Source organism: Echeneis naucrates, chromosome 21, assembly GCF_900963305.1.
Source record: "Echeneis naucrates chromosome 21, fEcheNa1.1, whole genome shotgun sequence".
NCBI classification, from domain to species: Eukaryota; Metazoa; Chordata; class Actinopteri; order Carangiformes; family Echeneidae; genus Echeneis; species Echeneis naucrates.
The window spans coordinates 10,780,428-10,798,513 of record NC_042531.1 but is presented as its reverse complement, the minus strand read 5'-3'; the positions used below and the strand labels follow the sequence as shown (position 1 = coordinate 10,798,513).

General features: G+C 41.1%; 4 protein-coding genes across 4 annotated transcripts in view; 2 read left to right on the top strand and 2 right to left on the bottom strand.

Moving 5' to 3' along the window:
* Nucleotides 1-1,231: 1,231 nt before the first annotated feature.
* Nucleotides 1,232-7,922, bottom strand: abcb11a (ATP-binding cassette, sub-family B (MDR/TAP), member 11a). The gene is made up of 23 exons (XM_029492934.1): nt 7,711-7,922; nt 7,544-7,628; nt 7,306-7,439; nt 7,012-7,183; nt 6,803-6,927; nt 6,527-6,701; nt 6,316-6,429; nt 6,096-6,206; nt 5,890-6,015; nt 5,603-5,806; nt 5,312-5,482; nt 5,029-5,218; nt 4,399-4,480; nt 4,191-4,299; nt 3,728-3,832; nt 3,464-3,625; nt 3,180-3,383; nt 2,826-3,067; nt 2,580-2,736; nt 2,290-2,487; nt 1,980-2,186; nt 1,507-1,653; nt 1,232-1,432 (listed from the first exon to the last, which is right to left on the bottom strand). The coding sequence occupies exons 1-23, from the start codon at nt 7,920-7,922 to the stop codon at nt 1,232-1,234; spliced, it is 3,633 nt and encodes a 1,210-aa protein (XP_029348794.1).
* Nucleotides 7,923-10,123: 2,201 nt separating this feature from the next.
* On the top strand, nt 10,124-13,557 carry dhrs9 (dehydrogenase/reductase (SDR family) member 9). The gene is made up of 5 exons (XM_029492935.1): nt 10,124-10,223; nt 11,316-11,634; nt 11,895-12,153; nt 12,235-12,398; nt 12,641-13,557. Exons 2-5 carry the CDS (start codon nt 11,322-11,324, stop codon nt 12,862-12,864), a joined length of 960 nt encoding a protein of 319 aa, XP_029348795.1. The 5' UTR covers nt 10,124-10,223; nt 11,316-11,321; the 3' UTR covers nt 12,865-13,557.
* A 217-nt stretch (nt 13,558-13,774) lies between these two features.
* Nucleotides 13,775-16,892, top strand: rdh1 (retinol dehydrogenase 1). The gene is made up of 6 exons (XM_029530801.1): nt 13,775-13,810; nt 14,221-14,256; nt 14,360-14,690; nt 15,705-15,963; nt 16,293-16,456; nt 16,542-16,892. The coding sequence occupies exons 1-6, from the start codon at nt 13,775-13,777 to the stop codon at nt 16,766-16,768; spliced, it is 1,053 nt and encodes a 350-aa protein (XP_029386661.1). The 3' UTR covers nt 16,769-16,892.
* Nucleotides 16,893-17,083: 191 nt separating this feature from the next.
* Nucleotides 17,084-18,086, bottom strand: part of lrp2a (low density lipoprotein receptor-related protein 2a) — a 42,489-nt gene continuing 41,486 nt past the window's right edge. Inside the window, exon 78 of the mRNA XM_029530060.1 lies at nt 17,084-18,035. Coding sequence (XP_029385920.1) covers nt 17,865-18,035 — 171 coding nt within the window. The 3' untranslated portion in view covers nt 17,084-17,864. The remainder of the gene's footprint in view (nt 18,036-18,086) is intronic.

Genomic DNA, 18,086 nt, shown 5'->3' with positions numbered 1-18,086 from the left:
GGTGTGCGCCTCATGCACTCGTACCTCAGGTGACGGTAACTATGGCGACGGACACGCCTGCCGCAGCTTCCGTAATGTTAGCCTTTGTAAGTACGTTTGGTTATAAAAACTTCAAAAAGATGGCATCAGCAAAAGAAGAGTCAGGTGGTAACAAAAGTAAGGACGCTGCATCAACTACTTCAAATTTTATCAGGCACCTGAAAATTCACCCGAATCGGTAACTTAGGTGAAGTATGAAGTAAAGGCATGGTTTGGATTGCTCCCCTAAAAGCCTGCCCTGGGGACATTCAGGGGGAGCTCGGAAAAAAAAGTCCAATTTACGCTATATTTTATTTTCCCTACATTGAGGTTCCTGAAATGAAAAAGAATGAACATGTAATGGATTTGTGTGTTTTTTTCCTCATTAATGATCAATATTTCTAAACAATCGTCTCAACAAATTTACACAGTTCCATATATTCCTGCTGGGGCCGTGGTGGCGCTGGAGTAGATCAGACCAGAGTCTGGAGACTAGACCAGAGAGGCTTGGTGTGTCACAGCATTATCAGATAATCCATATCATAATCCATCCGTCTACCACTTTTCTGTGCTGTAGCCCAGTCCATTGCTCACACAACGGACAATTTAGAGTCACCAATTAACCAACCGGCTGTCCAGGTCCGGAACCGAACCTGCAACTTCTTATTGTCGAGGGAAATTCACATGACTCCGCAGACCGGATCCCTCCCCCCACAGACGTTTATTGTCTTGATATATGTTTTGTGACTGACTCTTGCTGGATAGGAGGCAAAAAAGCACTAAGGCTAACTCCTCATTACTAATGAGAAGTTCAGGTGCGGCTACGTTGGCAGACAGTCTGAGCGTGTCTTTTCACAGTAACCCTGTTATTGGCGGCACTTGGATATGTGATCTGCACATATGGTTGGCAAGTTGTAGTGCACACTGTAAAATAGGGCTCCCCCAGGGCCACTGTGTAATTGGAACCCTGGATAAAGGAGTGACAATAATACATTCAATGCTTTGAATTTCTTAGCTACAGCTGTGGGGGATTCTTAACAGACCAGAAAGCAGCAGATGATAGAATGCTAACTTCAACCAGAAGAGACATGAGACTTTTACTTTTTAGAGACTTGATTTGGACTTGGGGAAAAAAAAAAAAACATCTCTGATGACACCACATAAATCAAATGTATAGTGAGACCTTTACCAAAGTCATTATCATCATACGTGTTTAGCTGATAGGCGCACCTGTTGTAACCAGTTTATAATAGGCACCCTTTTTGGCCATTAGTGTATCATGTGTACCTTGTTCTATGACAGCTCCATGAGACATCACTGCAATGATATCAGCACTCTGAATAGTAGAAAGTCGATGAGCGATAACGATGCAGGTTCGACCTTTTCTTGCCTCATCCAAAGCAGATTGTACAGTCTGCAGGACAACAAAGTTTTATTAACATTTTGTTTTATGTTTAGGCTGTGGGATAGCTTTTAGAAATAAATCACCTTTTCACTCTCTGTGTCCAGGGCAGAGGTAGCCTCGTCTAAGAGTAGGATCTTGGGGTTCCTGACAATGGCCCGGGCAATGGCGATGCGTTGTTTTTGTCCTCTTGACAGCTGGGAGCCCTGAGCACCAACTTGACTCTCATATTTCTATCAGTTTGTAAATGCAATGAGATAAGTGGGGAAGGCCGAAGGTCAGCAATTGTGATCTTTTGAAATAATTTTAATGAGATAGCATCGGACAAAGTCACTAAGACACAGGTCATTCATATCTTTTACGTCTTTGGCTGAGAGGTAAGGATTAAATGTAATTTTTGACCCTGGAAAAAGTAGGTGACAAAATAATTTCATTTCAAGTTCTATCTACTCGCACCTCTGGAGTTTTTGAAAATGTTAAATGATCAAAATTGGGGTCATGGGTTATGGCTGTTCACAATATCTGACTTAAGTGTCATAATTAAAGTAGTTCCACTTACATCCGGTAGTGTCATCACAAAGTCATGAAGGAACGCTTTTTTAGCAGCCTCTACAATCTCCTCCATGCTGATGCTCCGTGTGTTATCTCCATACTGTATATTCTCAGCTATACTGCAGTCAAACAGCACCGGCTCTTGGGATACGATGCCAATCTGAGCTCTTAAGAAGGGCACATTGACCGTGTGAGACGGGCGGCCGTCAATCAACTGCAATTAAAACATGGAATCATTAAGACAGGCTGAGTGGCTCTGAAATAGATTAAACTCTTCTGGTGGTCAGTGCTATGGATCTCTAAAATGGTTTACACACCACTTGGCCCTCATCTGGGTCATAAAATCTTTCCATCAGTTGAACACTGGTGCTTTTCCCACAGCCACTGCTGCCAACTAACGCCAAAGTCTGGCCAGGCTTCACTGAAACGACCAGGCCTTTCAACACCTGGGTGTCAGGACGCGTTGGATAGGTGAATTTGCAGTTACGGAAGTCTATTTCACCTTTGAATGTATCCTAAAAATGGATAACAAGGCTTCGTCACTTCCTTGAAACAAAAGTCCATCCTTTGATGCATGCTTCCCTCTAATTCATTAAATTGAACAAACCCATCTCTCTCCATCTTTGGCTCCTATGCTGATTTTCGGAACTCTGTCCAACACCTTGAAGAACTGAGCAGCCGCAGTTTTGGCTTTGACATAGTCTGGAGTGAAGGAGGAAGCTCTGCCCAGCGCTGTCCCACTGATCACTACAGCAGAAATCACTCTACGGGAACAAAATATGAGTTCTGGGTTGATGTTTGCAAAATACAACACAAAACACTAAAAGTAAATCTGTAAGTCTTTTTTACCAACCTGAAAACAAACATGTATTCTAGCCCCTCAGAGCTAACCAGATAGCCTCCATATCTAAATGAAGCAGCATATGCCATGAAGATTACACACTGAGAAAAGCCGAAACAGAGGCCGTAGATGTGGGCTGTTTTTTTGGCAGATTTATACGGTAGTTCGAGTTTCTGCTCGTACGATTCCACAAATGAGCTCTCTTTAGCTACGCCTGCAATAGTCCTAATGTTGGCAAGAGCTTCACTGGAAACCTGGGGAAGACAGTGGGAATCTTATACTGTGGCCTATTTTTAAAGACAAATTAACAGATAACAGCAGTTCTCTGAGGCAAATGTTCATTAAAATGGAGGAAGAGGAACTTACCCTTCCTGCTGCTTCCATGGCCTTTTCATCATCTTTTGCCAAACCTGTTAGCATTTTGGCTTGGAATGCCCCAGATAGCCCAAGGAGCGGCAGGAAGCACATAATCACTAAAGTTAACTTCCAGCTGAAGTAGAAGGCAATGATGAAAGACGCTCCAATGCTGGTCAATGAGTTTACAATCATGCCAATCTGAGAACCTGTGGCCTGCAGAATTCATGTGATGAAGAACAACCATACTAAAACTGTGTGTGACAAATTGTCTAAAAATAGAGATTGCCAATTACCCCCTTAACCATGGATGCATCAGTAGCCAGTCTGGTGGCCAGAGCGCCTGGGCTGTTTTGGGGATCATCAAACCAGCCAATCTCCTGTCTCAACATGGCCTGGAAGCCCACTTTCCTAAGACGGCGGGTCAGCAGCTCTCCAGACTTTGCAAAAGCAAATCCCTGTAACATTACATCTGAGTCAGTCTCATGGGAGCATGATTGCTGTTATACTGTTTGCTTTTGAATTCACTAAATATCTTAGGTATAAGTATAGATGCAAACCTGTAAGAACTGTGAAAAGAAACTTATCACAGCCACAACACAAAACAGAACACAAATTCCGTTGATTTGCTCCCTCTGTTTGTCCAAGTCACGTATGCCAAAAGTCTGCAAACATAGATATTATGTTAATGATAAATTCAATTACCTAATTTAGTGATGGCATTGCATAAATCCATCAAAAGGTTTGGGAGCCGCACTTACACCAAGAATTTGGCTGAACAGAACGGCATAGATAGGGTTAACAGAACCATTGATCCCAGCTCCCAGTGAGCCCAGCAGCATGTAAGGCCACTCTGGTTGGTTGTACTTGAGGATACGTGCTACTGGGGCAGGCTCTATGTGTTCATCTTCCACAGCTTCACATTTCTGTTGAAAATATGCAAACATGCAAATATGTAAGTATTTCACTTCCACAAGGGAACTGGAAATACAGGCAAATGATCATAAAACCTCTGGAAAGTACATTTTCTGATGTGATCCCCGTGTCTGAAAGGACTGTGAGGCTGCCAGATAATACATCAGGGACAAAATCATTTGACAGATGGCTTTGAGATCGCAGTCGAACGGAGTTCCTAAAAGACCTAACAGAATAATATGAAGATCATCAAGTTAATTTAATGTTGATAAAATGTTCTCTTCCTCCATTTTTTCTGTACAATGACTGACTGTACCTTTTACTGGATCTGCAACTTCCACGGCTGAGGGTCCTCACTCTCAAATTAAAACCCTCTTCCAGAGCTTCACACACTCCATCTGGTCAAAAGAGATTAAAAAAAAAAAAATCAATACAGCTTTAAGCCAAGGGCTGAATCATCTTCCTGAAAAGGTACAGGAAGGATACTCAGACTTTGTGGATTACTCTCAAGAAGTGCCTTGAAATGTACAATTTCAACCACAACTGTGAGGATTTTGTGGGCGTGGGAGTGTCAAGGTTAGATCCTTTTGTCTCCACTCATGCTGTTGTCGTTTGATGACACAATGTGACACAGCTGTGATTTTGGGTCAGTTAAAAATGAAAAACACAACTGAAGCATCCAAATAGAGCAGCTGTTTTTACAAGCCTGTACGCAGGCAGGCACTCAGCAACTATTAACTCTGAGGGTGTCCTGCTGAAAAAAAAAAAAAAACTGGCAGCGTGACTCACTGAAACACCAAGAAGACTACTAGACTTTTTCAGTATGATATACACTCAGGTTTTTTTGTAAAGCAAGTACCAATGAAAAGATTCCTTAACTGCTGTGAAAGGTTGTTTGGTGTGAATCTGGCCTAAAGATATACAATGCACGGCACATGAATCCTACCATCGGATGTTCTGGATGGGCCCTGGTTCTGCAGAGTGACCAGGGTGTAGTAGACACCTTTCCTTTCGAGCAGCTCATTGTGAGTCCCCCTCTCCACAGCTTGCCCGTGCTCAAATCCAACAATGACATCAGCATTTCTAATTGTGGAAAGGCGGTGGGCTACAGAAATTGTTGTTCTGCCCATGCGAACCTGAATATTTTTCACTTATTAGAGTCTCATTCCACAAGACACAATGTATTAATCAAGTAAAGTGGTGAATTGTGTCAAGCACTGATGGCTCACTTTATTTAACGCTTCCTGGACAACAGCTTCGCTTTCATTGTCTAAGGCAGATGTGGCCATATCCAGCAGCAGGATCTTGGGGTTTCGGATCAGCGCTCGAGCGATAGCAATCCTTTGTTTCTGTCCTCCACTCATCTGGCCCCCACCTTCACCCACCATAGTATCAAATCGCTGGAAAATATTTCAGTTAGTTTTTTGAATCGTTTCATAATTTGAATTTTGGCAGTTTCAGAGTGTGACTGTAAGACTGACTGTGATTCTTCAGTATGATCTTTAAATATAGAAACATACCTGTGGTAGCTCCATTATAAAATTATAAGCATTAGCCTCCTTTGCTGCCTGGATAATGTCTTCCATGCTGACTCCAGGTCGACCGAAGCGGATGTTTTCACCGATGGTTGTAGCAAATAGCATTGGCTCCTGCTCCACAATACCAATGAGAGAGCGGAGCCACTGGATGTTTAAAGTACGGATGTCATGGCCATCTAAAGTCACCTGAGAATGAGATTTTTATTTGTGATGCTACACAAGGCCGTGAGACTACACTGCTGTCATGTGTCAGTTGCTCATTTGGTTACCTTCCCTCCCGTCGGGTCATAAAACCTCTGGATGAGCTGGATTGTTGTGCTCCTTCCAGATCCGCTTGGTCCAACGAAAGCAGTCATCTCCCCTGCTTTGATCTGCATGCTCAGGTCATTTAAGATCTGAAAAGGTAATCAACCTTTTTTTTTAATTTTGAGAACTTAGACATCGGCAGTAGGAACTTCTAGCTGATGAAAATTACCGTGACGTCAGGCCTGGATGGGTAGTGGAAAGTGACATTATGGAACTCAATGTCACCTTTAACTTTGTCCAATTTGTGACCTTCTTCGGAGAAACAATCAATTTCTGGCTCCTTTAAACACAATCAGCACACCGTTTTTTGTTTTTTTGTTTTTTTAAATGTACGACTTCCTACCGGGATTGTATCTGCAACAAAATATTGAATAGTGCCCGAATTTTACCCGATCAATTGTGCCAAAGATGGTCTTTGCAGCTGCACGACCTGAAGCAAAGGCCTCCAGACACGGTGAGGCTTGACCGAGATTCATTGCTGCCATGAGGACTCCAAAAAATACCTGCCAAGAAACACAGAAGCCTCAACAAAGCACAACAAGTGCTCGAAATGTTACTGAAATCAATGAATGATGTAAAGCATCATTTGAATCTATATACCTGAATGAGGCTACCAGGTGACAGCTCCTGGGTGTCAATGACCAACTTAGATCCATACCAAAAGGCCAGAGCATAACAAAGGAAAATGATGCACCAAAGGTATCCCTGAAACACTCCAATGATTGTGCCTTTTTTGACACCCCATCTCTGAGCTTCTACAAGATTTCTGTCATATCTGTCCAAAGGTTAAAAAGATGTTCATGTCATTTTGAACACTACAGGAATTGCCGATCATATTCAGTTTGGATGATGTAACCTGGGAAAATGCCAAAATACCTTTGAGCCTCTTTTTCTTCCCCACCAAAAGCTGCAACTGTTCTAATAGACGACAGGACCTCATCAGCCACGGCCCCGGCCTTGGCATAGGCCTTCAGCTCTTGTCCTGTAAGCCTGGCCACAGCCTTCAAACGCAAGAAATTCAATTCAAACTAAACATGTAATTTATTTGCTTGAATCTAATCTGAAATTTGTAAATGGATTCCTACCGTAGCCATCAGTCCAGCGGCTATACCAATCATTGGGCTCACAGCTATGACCACCAAAGTCAGCTTCCACCCACCAATGAATCCAACCATGAAGCCAAACACAAATGTAGAGACCCTCTCAATGAAAATAGACACCTGGTCAGCAATGGCATTATTTATCTTGTTGATATCACTGCGAAGGAACAGAAAACACCAGAAACACCACTCCACGTAAAACTTTCTCCCAATTCTAACATTTATAAAACAAACAAACAACAACAAAAAAAATACATCAAGAATGATTCTCCAACTCACTCAGAAATCCTTGTGTTCAGTTCACCAACAGAGTTGCAGTCAAACCATCCAATCTCCATTCGCATTATCTTTCGGAAGTAAGTCTTTCGGATTCTCTGAGTCTGTCTTGCTGCTGCTAACACCCAGAAGACAATCTACATTGTGGTGCAAGATTAGTGCTTTTATATTACATCCTACACCATAATGAGATATAAGGGCACTGATTAAAACTGAATGTTGACGTTGCAAAAATACTTACTTGAAAGTAACTCACACACAGAACTGCTAATCCAATTCCAATATAGTAATATGCAAACATTGTCATCTGTGCTTCAATATCCACCCTGCCAAGAGAATAAAACTGTAACAACAACTCTTATTCATTGCCACAGAGGTCATATCAGTAATAATGAACTCATGACTCACCCACAGTAGACAGTGGTGTTCGCAGCTGTTTCATAAACAGAGCCATTTTTCCAATAGATGGTGTTATTGCTGCAATATTTGTTTGGATCTTTCAGTTCTTGGACCTCAAGCTCATACATCACAAATGTGTTTGTCATCATGCCATAAACCAAAAGCATGAGAGGTGAAGCTGCACCATGTATAAGTGCACACAAACTCCCCACTACCATCATTGTGACGTCTTTCCAGGTGGCAAATCGAAACTGCAAAATCAAACGTGCTAATTTAAAACAAATTTTGTACAAAGACAGTAGTTGTCATGGTTGACTAAGTTGTTCTGGCAGGGTGTGGTAAGATAATGAATGTAATATAGACACTGTATTTACCAGTTGGAAGTATCCAACACTAAGTGTAGTTTCTTCTTTTTTGTCACCTCTGTACAACATGCAGATTACATGTCAAGCAACAACTTCACATATAGTGGTATGCATACACAACCATCACAGATTATGGGTGATAATGAGTCTCAAACTCAAACACAAACACAAACTTACCCATTCTGATTGTCTGCTGAGGAGAAAAGGGAAACTCTATTTAGAACTGTCTGTAATCATTTTGATTTTTGTATAAACCAATAATTTGTCCGTTCTGTGTAATGAAAGAAGCCCACTTACTGTTTTTTTCTGATGTTGTAATTTTGATGGAGTTTTTCATGTTTACTGCCCTCGAAGATAACTCACGACTGTAGAATAATAATTAATTTGACTGTTTACTCTACCGGTGTCGAAGAACAGCAGTTAATATTGGCAAGTTCTGGTTGGAAATTATTGGAGTAAGAGCAAAAATTGACTCTACCTGAATATCTCACAACAAATCTCTGTTTTCCTCAGAAATGCACCAACACCACTGAGGCTCCTCAGAGAAATTTCCTATCTTATTTCCAGATATGCTGTGCCCCTCCCAACTTATTATCTATGTCTCTATTAGACTGATAAGTGGTCTTATCACCATTATAACCTTTACCATACTTCATTTGTAAAGGTTAGGGTTAAATTCAAATTTTAGGGAAAGCTAATGTGGACTAACTCCTGTTATATCTTAGATATATATTATACCTTAGTTATAAAATTATACAAATTTCAATTTCTAGCATTTTAAATTTGGTAAAATTGCATGGCTACAGAAAAACTAATGTGGTAAGTTTTTTTTATCACAAAGGGCTGTAAAATGGGTTAATGACCGCAAGGCCATTAGTTATGATCAGGTATCATCACAACACATGAATCTGCCAGGCGTATTATAATAGAAAAATGATCATCTCAACCTGTTTTTAAAAGGCATTCAGATTAAGTGTAGTAAATTAAGTGTAACTTCAATTGTTTCAAAATTTCAAGGCCATAGAATGAAAGAATGTGCTGTTCCAGTAGACCTCAACTCTAGCAAGATGACAGTATACAATTTCAGCTTGGACTGTAATATAATTATTAATTTTGGATCATTTTAATATGTAACTTATGTACCACAAGTAGTCATCTATTAGGTTGATGACGTTTCAAGATTATTCTCTGTTAAAGCTAAAAGGATCAATGAATGATTTTTCAGACGACAAAGCTCACTAACACCTGTCTTCTCCATCAACTTAACTTTTTAACTGACCACTATTATTGCATAGTAAGTTTTGTTTGAAATATAAAAATAAATGGTTTCCTAAAATTGAAAATTGAGAAATATTTATACTGTCTGTGTGTGTGTGTGTGTGTGTGGGGGGGGGGGGGGGGGGGGGGGGGTTAATGTCCACTGGGACAAGTACAGGATTCCTGTGTGTGGAATTTGCTCCTTCTTTACAACCAGTTATTAAGTTATTATTCACAGCCCGTGTTTGATAAAATCCCAGGAAGGAGGGGGCTGTAGCTTATGGAAGCCCATTCCCTTTATTGTGAAGTAAATTCAGACTGCAGTAAATTAATCAAAAATATTCCACAAAGAAAAGACCAGAACACAGGCTGAATGGACAGGAGGCCTTTTGCTCAAAGATTTGTCATCTGGTGAACTTTTTACCAGCTCTATCTTTGTACATTATGAGCTAGGTGTTATCTGATATATTGTATGCTGTACCCCGACAATATCACAGTGGGCCCTAATTTTGTGTTTATTTTTGGTCAACAAACAGCCATAGAGGTAAATAAATTCACTCACATTGTTGGGTGAAATGAAAAACACAGCACTCAGGTTTGAATGATAAAAGTAAAACTAAGCTTCTAATTCATGCAGGAAAGAGCCCGAGGAAATGAATTCGTGTCTTGAATCATTTAAAAAAAAGCAAAAAATTATACGAAAATCTGAACAAAATCTCAGTTTGACACTAACACGTCACAGCCAGCAGGGGACGCTGATAAAACGTCACCGGAGCGGGGCGGGGTCGAGCATCCCGGAAGTGTGAGCCGGCCGGACAGATCTTCCTGCTGCCCGGCTGCTCTGAGGCCTTCAGCCCGCAGGGGGACGCGCTGACCTGGCTCTGGCCACAGACAGTACAAGTAAGTCTCATCCTCCGAACCACCGCCAACTTTCTGAGATATGACAGCTTTCCACGTGTTTACTTTCGGCGGACAAGGCTCACTAGTTAAAATGATTTTTGGGGCTAAACTTCAACGATAGGCGTATTTAAAACCACGGAAAGTTTTTTTGTCAAAAGGTTTGGATCACAAAGCCACTGAATACTTTCGACCAGGAGACATTTTTGTTGGGAGAAATAAGATGAAAACATTTTAAACTCGTTGTGTAAGCGAGTAGGTGGTGATTAGATACAAGAAGATTGAACCACCTGAGGCAAAAGATACACCACTCCAGTTAGGCTGGCTACCGACTGACCGACCGACCGAGCAACCAACCGATCAATCAATCAATCAATCAATCAACCAACCAACCAACCAACCAACCAATGTAATCAGTTCTGTTTTTTCCATTGGCCATTTAAGGGTTAATTTTAATTTTTCATGCTAACGACTAAAGCAAATGTATGTTCACCTTTCTTCCAGTTCAATTATTGATTAGTCTTGAAATCAGAAAAACTGCTTTCAGCTTCTAATGTGAGATCTTGCAGTTTGCACAGTGATGGGTGATAAGAAAACTGATGTCTGGGCCTTTAGGACTCCTGAAACAAGGGCTTTCAATATGTCAACTGGGTCTGTGCGAAAATAGGGTTTTCTTTTCTTCTTCAACTTTAGTTACAGCCTTGCAACTTTCATTTATTTAGACTATTTAATAATTTTGTCACCAAATATGTACAACACAAAGCAGTTAATGCTCTAAGCTGTAGTCCCTCCCTCCTATATGCAACATAGTCACATACTTTGACTCAGTCAGCATTGGAGTTGAAAGTCCATATTTTTATCCAAAGTGTGCTCTTAATCTTATTTATAAATATATATAAAAAATCTCACTTGACAACATTCAAGTACCAGTACAACCACTGCACCAAGTGACAATATGAGAAAATAAAAATAACATTTTCACACATTTCGCAAAAGTAGATGTTGGTGTTGGAGGAAACTGCTTCTCAGATATCTTGTCATTCATTTGGTTGTAGTATTTTTATTTTTTCACATCAGTGGTTTCTTTCTACCCAGAGGAAAATGTTGCTGTATGCCCTTGGGTTGGTGGCCGTTTGGTTCATATATCGCTACTGGAAGGAAACCAAAAGGGTGTCCAACAAGGAAGACAAATATGTCTACATCACCGGTTGTGATTCTGGGTTTGGAAATCTCCTTGCGAGAAAGCTGGACAAGTTGGGCTTCCATGTGATCGCAGCATGTTACACTGAGAAGGGCGAGGATGAGCTGAGGAAGATCACCTCTGAAAGACTGACGACCACACGCCTGGATGTCTCCAACTCTGAAAGTGTCAGCAAAGCAGCTGCTGTGATCAAGACTTTGGTTGGAGAGAAGGGTGAGTGGGTTTACTTCATGGATGCTTAACTCAGTAACCAAGAGGTTTTATAGCTCTATTTTAATTTCAGGTGAATCAAAAATATAAATATGTAACTCTTAACTGAAATTGTAATCTTTTAAGTAATGAACAGTGGCTTCATATTTATCCGGCACACAAGGCTGACTTCAATATTCTTATCTAACTAAGCAGTGGTTTCAAAGTGCCATGCATGTGTATGTCATCACTCATCTCTTAGCATTGATTTTGTGTTGCCTCAGGCGTTTGGGCTGTTGTGAACAACGCTGGAGTCCCTTTGCCGGCTGGTCCCAATGACTGGCTCACTATAGAAGATTATAAATCCATGCTGGCCGTCAATCTGATTGGAGTAATAGATGTGACACTGAGTGTCCTCCCGCTCATCAAGAAGGCCAAAGGCAGGGTGGTGAATGTTGCCAGTGTGTTCGGGCGAATCAGCCCATTCGGCGGGCCCTACTGTGTGTCCAAGTACGGCGTGGAGGCCTTCAACGACAGTCTTCGGTGAGAGGAAATACACCTGTCTTTATACTCTTATTCTCATGACTGTGTACTTTATTTACAGCAGCTAATTTTGTGTTTCAGTTTGACCATGGCACCTTTTGGAGTCAAAGTTGCGTGCATTGAGCCAGGGTTCTTCAAAACAAATTTGACTAATGCAGGGATGTTGAAAAATGGCCTGAAAAAGCAGTGGGACAGATTACCTCAGGATGTGAAAGACGATTATGGACCAACTTTCCTGGATATAGGTGAGGTACAGCATTTGTTAAAAACCAAAATGAGGGTGGATGTACAGTAACACTTGATCTGAAAGTTTATTTCCTCATAATTTACTGCTGATCCTTTAAATGTTTCCTGGATAGAATGGTAATTTGGTCTGTACCTATATAAACATACATACTAATCATTAGTTTGCTCTCACATTGAAATGAATTGTTGCACTAAGAAAAGCTCCAGCCTATAAATAAGACGTGGCACATTTCTGTTTCAGGTCTTGAACAGTTGGATGCAAAGTTACAAATATTAGCTGATGGTGACCTGATGAAGGTGGTTGGCTGTATGGAACACGCCGTCTCTGCTGTTCACCCTCGCACTCGCTACTCTGTTGGATGGGATGCCAAGCTCATTTGGTTGCCTCTGTCATACATGCCGACCTGCATCACAGATACGCTGTTCCTGAAAACCTCCCCCAAACCACAAATATCTGTCCTGTAGTTTTCTATCAAAGGAATCATTTGGTAGGCCTGGTTAATAAAGGGATCAATAAGCAATAAATCTTCACAGCAAATAATTACACCGTTTTATAACATCATGTGAGCATGGTCTGTTCTGTTTAGTTCATGACTTTTTGACTCCGTTATCATACAAGCTGTATTGATTAGAAGCTCTTCTTTTATGGCCTCTGATTACAGACAACAGTGTGACACTTCTGTCTACTTGTATGTTTGTTTGTTGTTGTTGTTTTTTTTTTTTTTTGTTTGTTTTTTTATGGACTTTGGCTTTACTGCCTGTGTTTCAACCTGCTTGTTTGATCATTAACATTCATTAGTTGTCTATCAAATGCAGAACAGCGTATTCTCCAAACTTAGTATTGAATTGTTGTGGGTGAGCGGCTTTGAATAAATGGGGGTTATCAAAACCAGGGATCGTGTAATGTGGTGTAGTCTATTACACAATCCCATGCTTGGCCCTGCTGTTATATCCACTATGGACCTTGACTCCACTGACGCACAGCCTGTAGAAACTTGAGCATAAGCTCACCTGGAGTGCCCGGAGTTGGCTGAATTGCTGCTAGTTTCATTTATCTGACTTCTTCATCAAGAAGACGCATCTACATCTGCTACAAGTGCTTTAACATGGTATGTGTGTTTTATTAATATTATTGTTATAATTACTGCATATTGGAAATTAGTGTTACATTTGACCTTGATGTCCATTGGGTGTACCCAAACAGCTGGCATATGAATGACTGGAATTTTTCTTTATACAAAATAGTAAAAACAGAAGCTAAGAGTGACACGTTTAGAATGATTTAGGGTGTTTGCTTTGTTGTTTTTTGTTTTTTTTTTTTTGCACCAGGTAAATGCATGACAACTGGTGGCTAAACAACTGCATTAATACATTAATGGTTCACTCGCCCAAATCGGTCACTGCTGAGGAGGTGAATGTAGCTGAATGCAGCATAATGTCTTTTTCTTAAAACCATCAGTACACAGTGTTGAAAAATCAACCGTGTGAAGAGTGATATTATTGGACTTTATTTAATTAGCATTAGTGATACTGTGAGGCGTAGGTAGCATTTAGTGTTGGTTAATTTTGGTGTGACTTTGTCCCAGAATACGGTCATGTTTTTTTGAACATTTGAACATGAACATACATTTAATTCAAACTTTGATGTAGAAGTTAAAAACCAGATGGTTCATGTTGTGCCTGCTGGCCCCAGTTTCTTTATTCCAGTAAGGGTTGAGTGGATAGTACAGAAGTGACTTGTTACAGCCAGATAGGTGCATTTTGGGTACTTATGTGGTTTAGTGCGTGGGAACTGAACTTTTGAACTGTTTCGTCATTCAGGTGTCCACTGACAGTCTCACGGCATATTTATCAGAGGTAAGTTGATTCCTCTTTCTGCTGATTTACTATCTATTCCCATAGTTGTTAGAATACCCAGAATGTGTTAAAATGTCACTTAAAAGAGAATTATGTGTTTCAGGCAATCCTGTCACATCTGATTTTAACCTCTGCTTTACTTCTGGCTGCTCTCACTGCCATCTGCTGGCACATCAGAGACTCCTACAAGGTTGAAGGCCTCAGACAGAAACATGTGTTCATCACCGGCTGTGACAGTGGCTTTGGGGAGCTTCTGGCCAGACAGCTGGATCAAAAGGGTTTCCACGTCCTCGCCGCCTGTCTCACAGAGAAAGGTGCAGCAGATCTGGCAGCGAAGGCCTCCCCCAGGCTGAAGACCCTCCTGCTGAATGTTACAGACAGTGAGAGCATCAGGAGGGCAGTGGAGGTTGTGAGCAAAGAGGTCGGACAGAGAGGTGAGCTGGGCGGACAGTGGGGGGTATTTACAGATAGGGCGCCAGTCAGTGTGAGGCACTGGACAAGATAAGGTAACCTGGAGCATCCCATCATCAGCTTGCCATCCTCCTACTGATAGCATTTAACAGGCAGACACAGTAAAGCTTCTGCTGACATAAATTAGTACTTCAGATAAAAAGGTCACCCTTCATTGTGACTTATGTTTCAGGCCTTGCCTTAATTGTAGAAGCAGTAGGAATTGAATAAGTCCACGTTATGGCCACTGCCTTCGGCTGAGGCATTATGCAGTGTGATGGCGGTGGGAACAAAGGATCTCCTGGAATTTTCTGTTCTGCAGGACACTGAGATGAGCCGATGGTGATGCAGCTGCAGCTGTTTGTCTGGACAGCCAAATGTTGCACAGGGCGGTTGGTATTGTCTAAGAAGTCCTGCGTCTCACAGTGCATGCTTCTGTCCACAACAACCCTGAGGGAGGACAGAATCCTGTCTTTTATATCAGCCTGTTAAGCAGAGACAGCACCATCTAAAAACATTGTTCAGGGTTTCACCTCAGGCGTCAGGTGACCTGAGCTCCCTCAGCTGACTCAGCAACTTTCGTTGAAGGATGAACTAGTTACCTTCAGGTGTTTGAGGTCAGTCTGACCTCAGAGAAACTTTTCGGCCCTTACCTGGCTCCATAGGGGTGGAAAATATTCACTAAATTTCCAGAAACTTTTCAACTTTTCTTTTCAGTACCAGTCCAACGCTGTATTCTTGGGCGCATTCACTAACATACTGCATGGATCTGCATTTTTTTTTTTTTGGCAGTAATCTGAGATTGGAAGAGTTTGTGGCTAAAGAGTTTTCTGGAAATGTGACCTGGGGCCCTTTCACTATTTCCAAATGATTAGATAGATTTATGTGAAAACAAACAAGGATATTTTTTTTTACCATTATTTTTTAAAAAACCAATATGATTCACATTGCAGAGACCTGAAACAGGTTGGTAACTCACCTGCCTCTTTCCTCTGCAGGTCTGTGGGGGCTGGTGAATAACGCTGGCAGGTCTGTCCCCATTGGCCCAACAGACTGGATGCAGTTGGATGATTTCACAGCAGTTCTGGATGTTAATCTGATAGGAGTGATTGACGTGACCCTCCAGTTTCTGCCACTGCTGAAGAAAGCCCAGGGCAGGGTGGTAAATGTGGCCAGTATCCTCGGCAGGCTGTCCCTCATTGGGGGAGGATACTGCCTGTCCAAATTCGGAGTTGAAGCCTTTTCTGATAGCCTCAGGTAGACGACCCAAAAATTGATTAATCTCACATCATCTCAATATCAAGACTGCACTGCAGAGTAAATAAACAAATAAATAGTTTAAATATTGCTAAGGCGAAATTTTGCTCATAGTCGTTGGCGAGTAATTATAAATGCATATTTAAAAGTACTGCCATCACTGAAACCATCCAGGAGAAACAGTTAGGAGACCAGAAAACAAATGGAATAATGGATGGAATAATGACTGCAGCGGAGCACAGTGCAAAGCTTCCTCTTGATATGTAGTGACAAAATAGAATGCAAGAAATACTTTGGTTAAGTACCTGACTAAATGTTCTTCTGCCCAGGAGGGACATGGCGCACTTCGGTATCAAAGTGAGCATTATCGAACCTGGTTTCTTCAAGACTGCCGTGACCCGGCTGGATCTCATTGAGGCCGACCTGAAGAGGCTGTGGACTCGTCTCCCTCAAGATATTAAAGCTTCATATGGAACCGCATACTTTGGAGACTGTGAGTAGACATACAGTGTATTTAATTTAGCAGCACTGTTCAGTAAAAATCCTGATTCCTCTCATTCGTGCCCCCTTCCCACCAGATGTGAAAGCTCAGGGTTTCTCCATGGGCATTCTGTGCAGTCCAGACATCTCCAAGGTGACCAGGTGCATGGAGCATGCACTCACAGCTTATTTCCCACGCAGCCGTTACAGCGGCGGCTGGGATGCCAAGCTCTTTTGGATTCCTCTGTCCTATCTGCCTTCTTTTGTTTCAGACTTTGTCATCAGTGTGCTTCTTCCTTTGCCTAAAGATGAGAGGAGCATCTAGCAGACAACCACTGAACAATACTTTGTATGAGCTTTCATGTCAGCAGAAAAACACGACACTGAATGTTATCAAATCAAACACATTGTGAGATTTAGCAGATAAAACAAACAGACAAAAAAACCAACCTGGTCCAGACTGTGTTACAAAATAGGAAATTTATTCATTCCTGTCTCAGCAGCAGTGATTTTAACCACATGGCCATGCTCTGGATGATCACAGCTACACTTTTTATTTGTTCTTGTTACGATACAAAATAAATCATTTTGTAAGGAATTAAAACCTCGTGTTTATAAAACAATTCATATCCTACCTCCTCGGGTCACGTGTTGCTCCTCAAGATAATCAACTACATAAATTCATTTCATGCAACAGACATGGGCACATTCAAGTATTGTTCCAAACTATTTTGGCCATTAATCCAATATCATTATTTAAACGATCATGTTGATTCATAGTGAATGTAGGTAGAGTTTAAGTGTGATAATAAGTACGACACCAATTTAAGTATGTGCGCCTGTTTCCACTGGAGCACAAGTGAGTTCATTTCTGATTTCTTTTCTTGTTTGAATTGTTCAGCCCTGAAATGAGGTATATAAATGTGAAAGATGCAAAGTAAATACATTGTCAGTTTGTTCAGTGGTAAGAAAATGTCATGATCCAACACATTTCTCTTATTAACCTTCGATCATACAAGTACTGTACATTCAGAATGCAGCTCTCCTTTAAATGTTTTACTGTATTTGTCAAACTATTCATAAGATCTATTTCAAAGATATTTTCTTCTGACAAAATCTTACTGTTCAAATTTACAAATATACAACATATTTATTAACATCTATCAGCAGCTTCAGTGCAAAGATATACATAAAGTACATCAGAATTAAGAAAAAAACATTTGCAAGAATTGGCATAAGAAATGTCAGAAGGCATAGTCACAGAAGACTTTTCTTCATTCTATAGAAATGCATTTCTCTTTCTAAAACAATTTGGGTTTTTTACACAGGCTGCATAAAAAAATAAATTCTGTGCAAAGTGTGTGTTTTTTTTTGTTTTTTTTTTTTTTTTTGTTTCAATTCCCATCCATGAGAGAGAGGAGTTATACGTCACTGTCCTCTTTAACGAGGTTGGCTGTGTCTTTGAAACTGTCCTCTGTTGGGGAAAAGGTGCTGGGACGATCCCTCTTCTGATGTTTGGCAGGAGGGGCAAACGGAGAGGGCTCAGTGGTAGAAGAGTCCCCACTGCTGCCTACAGGCTTTTCATCCTTCATCTGTGAAGCAAAGGAGAAGGTAAAAAATAAAGGCAGGGAGGGAGACGCTTT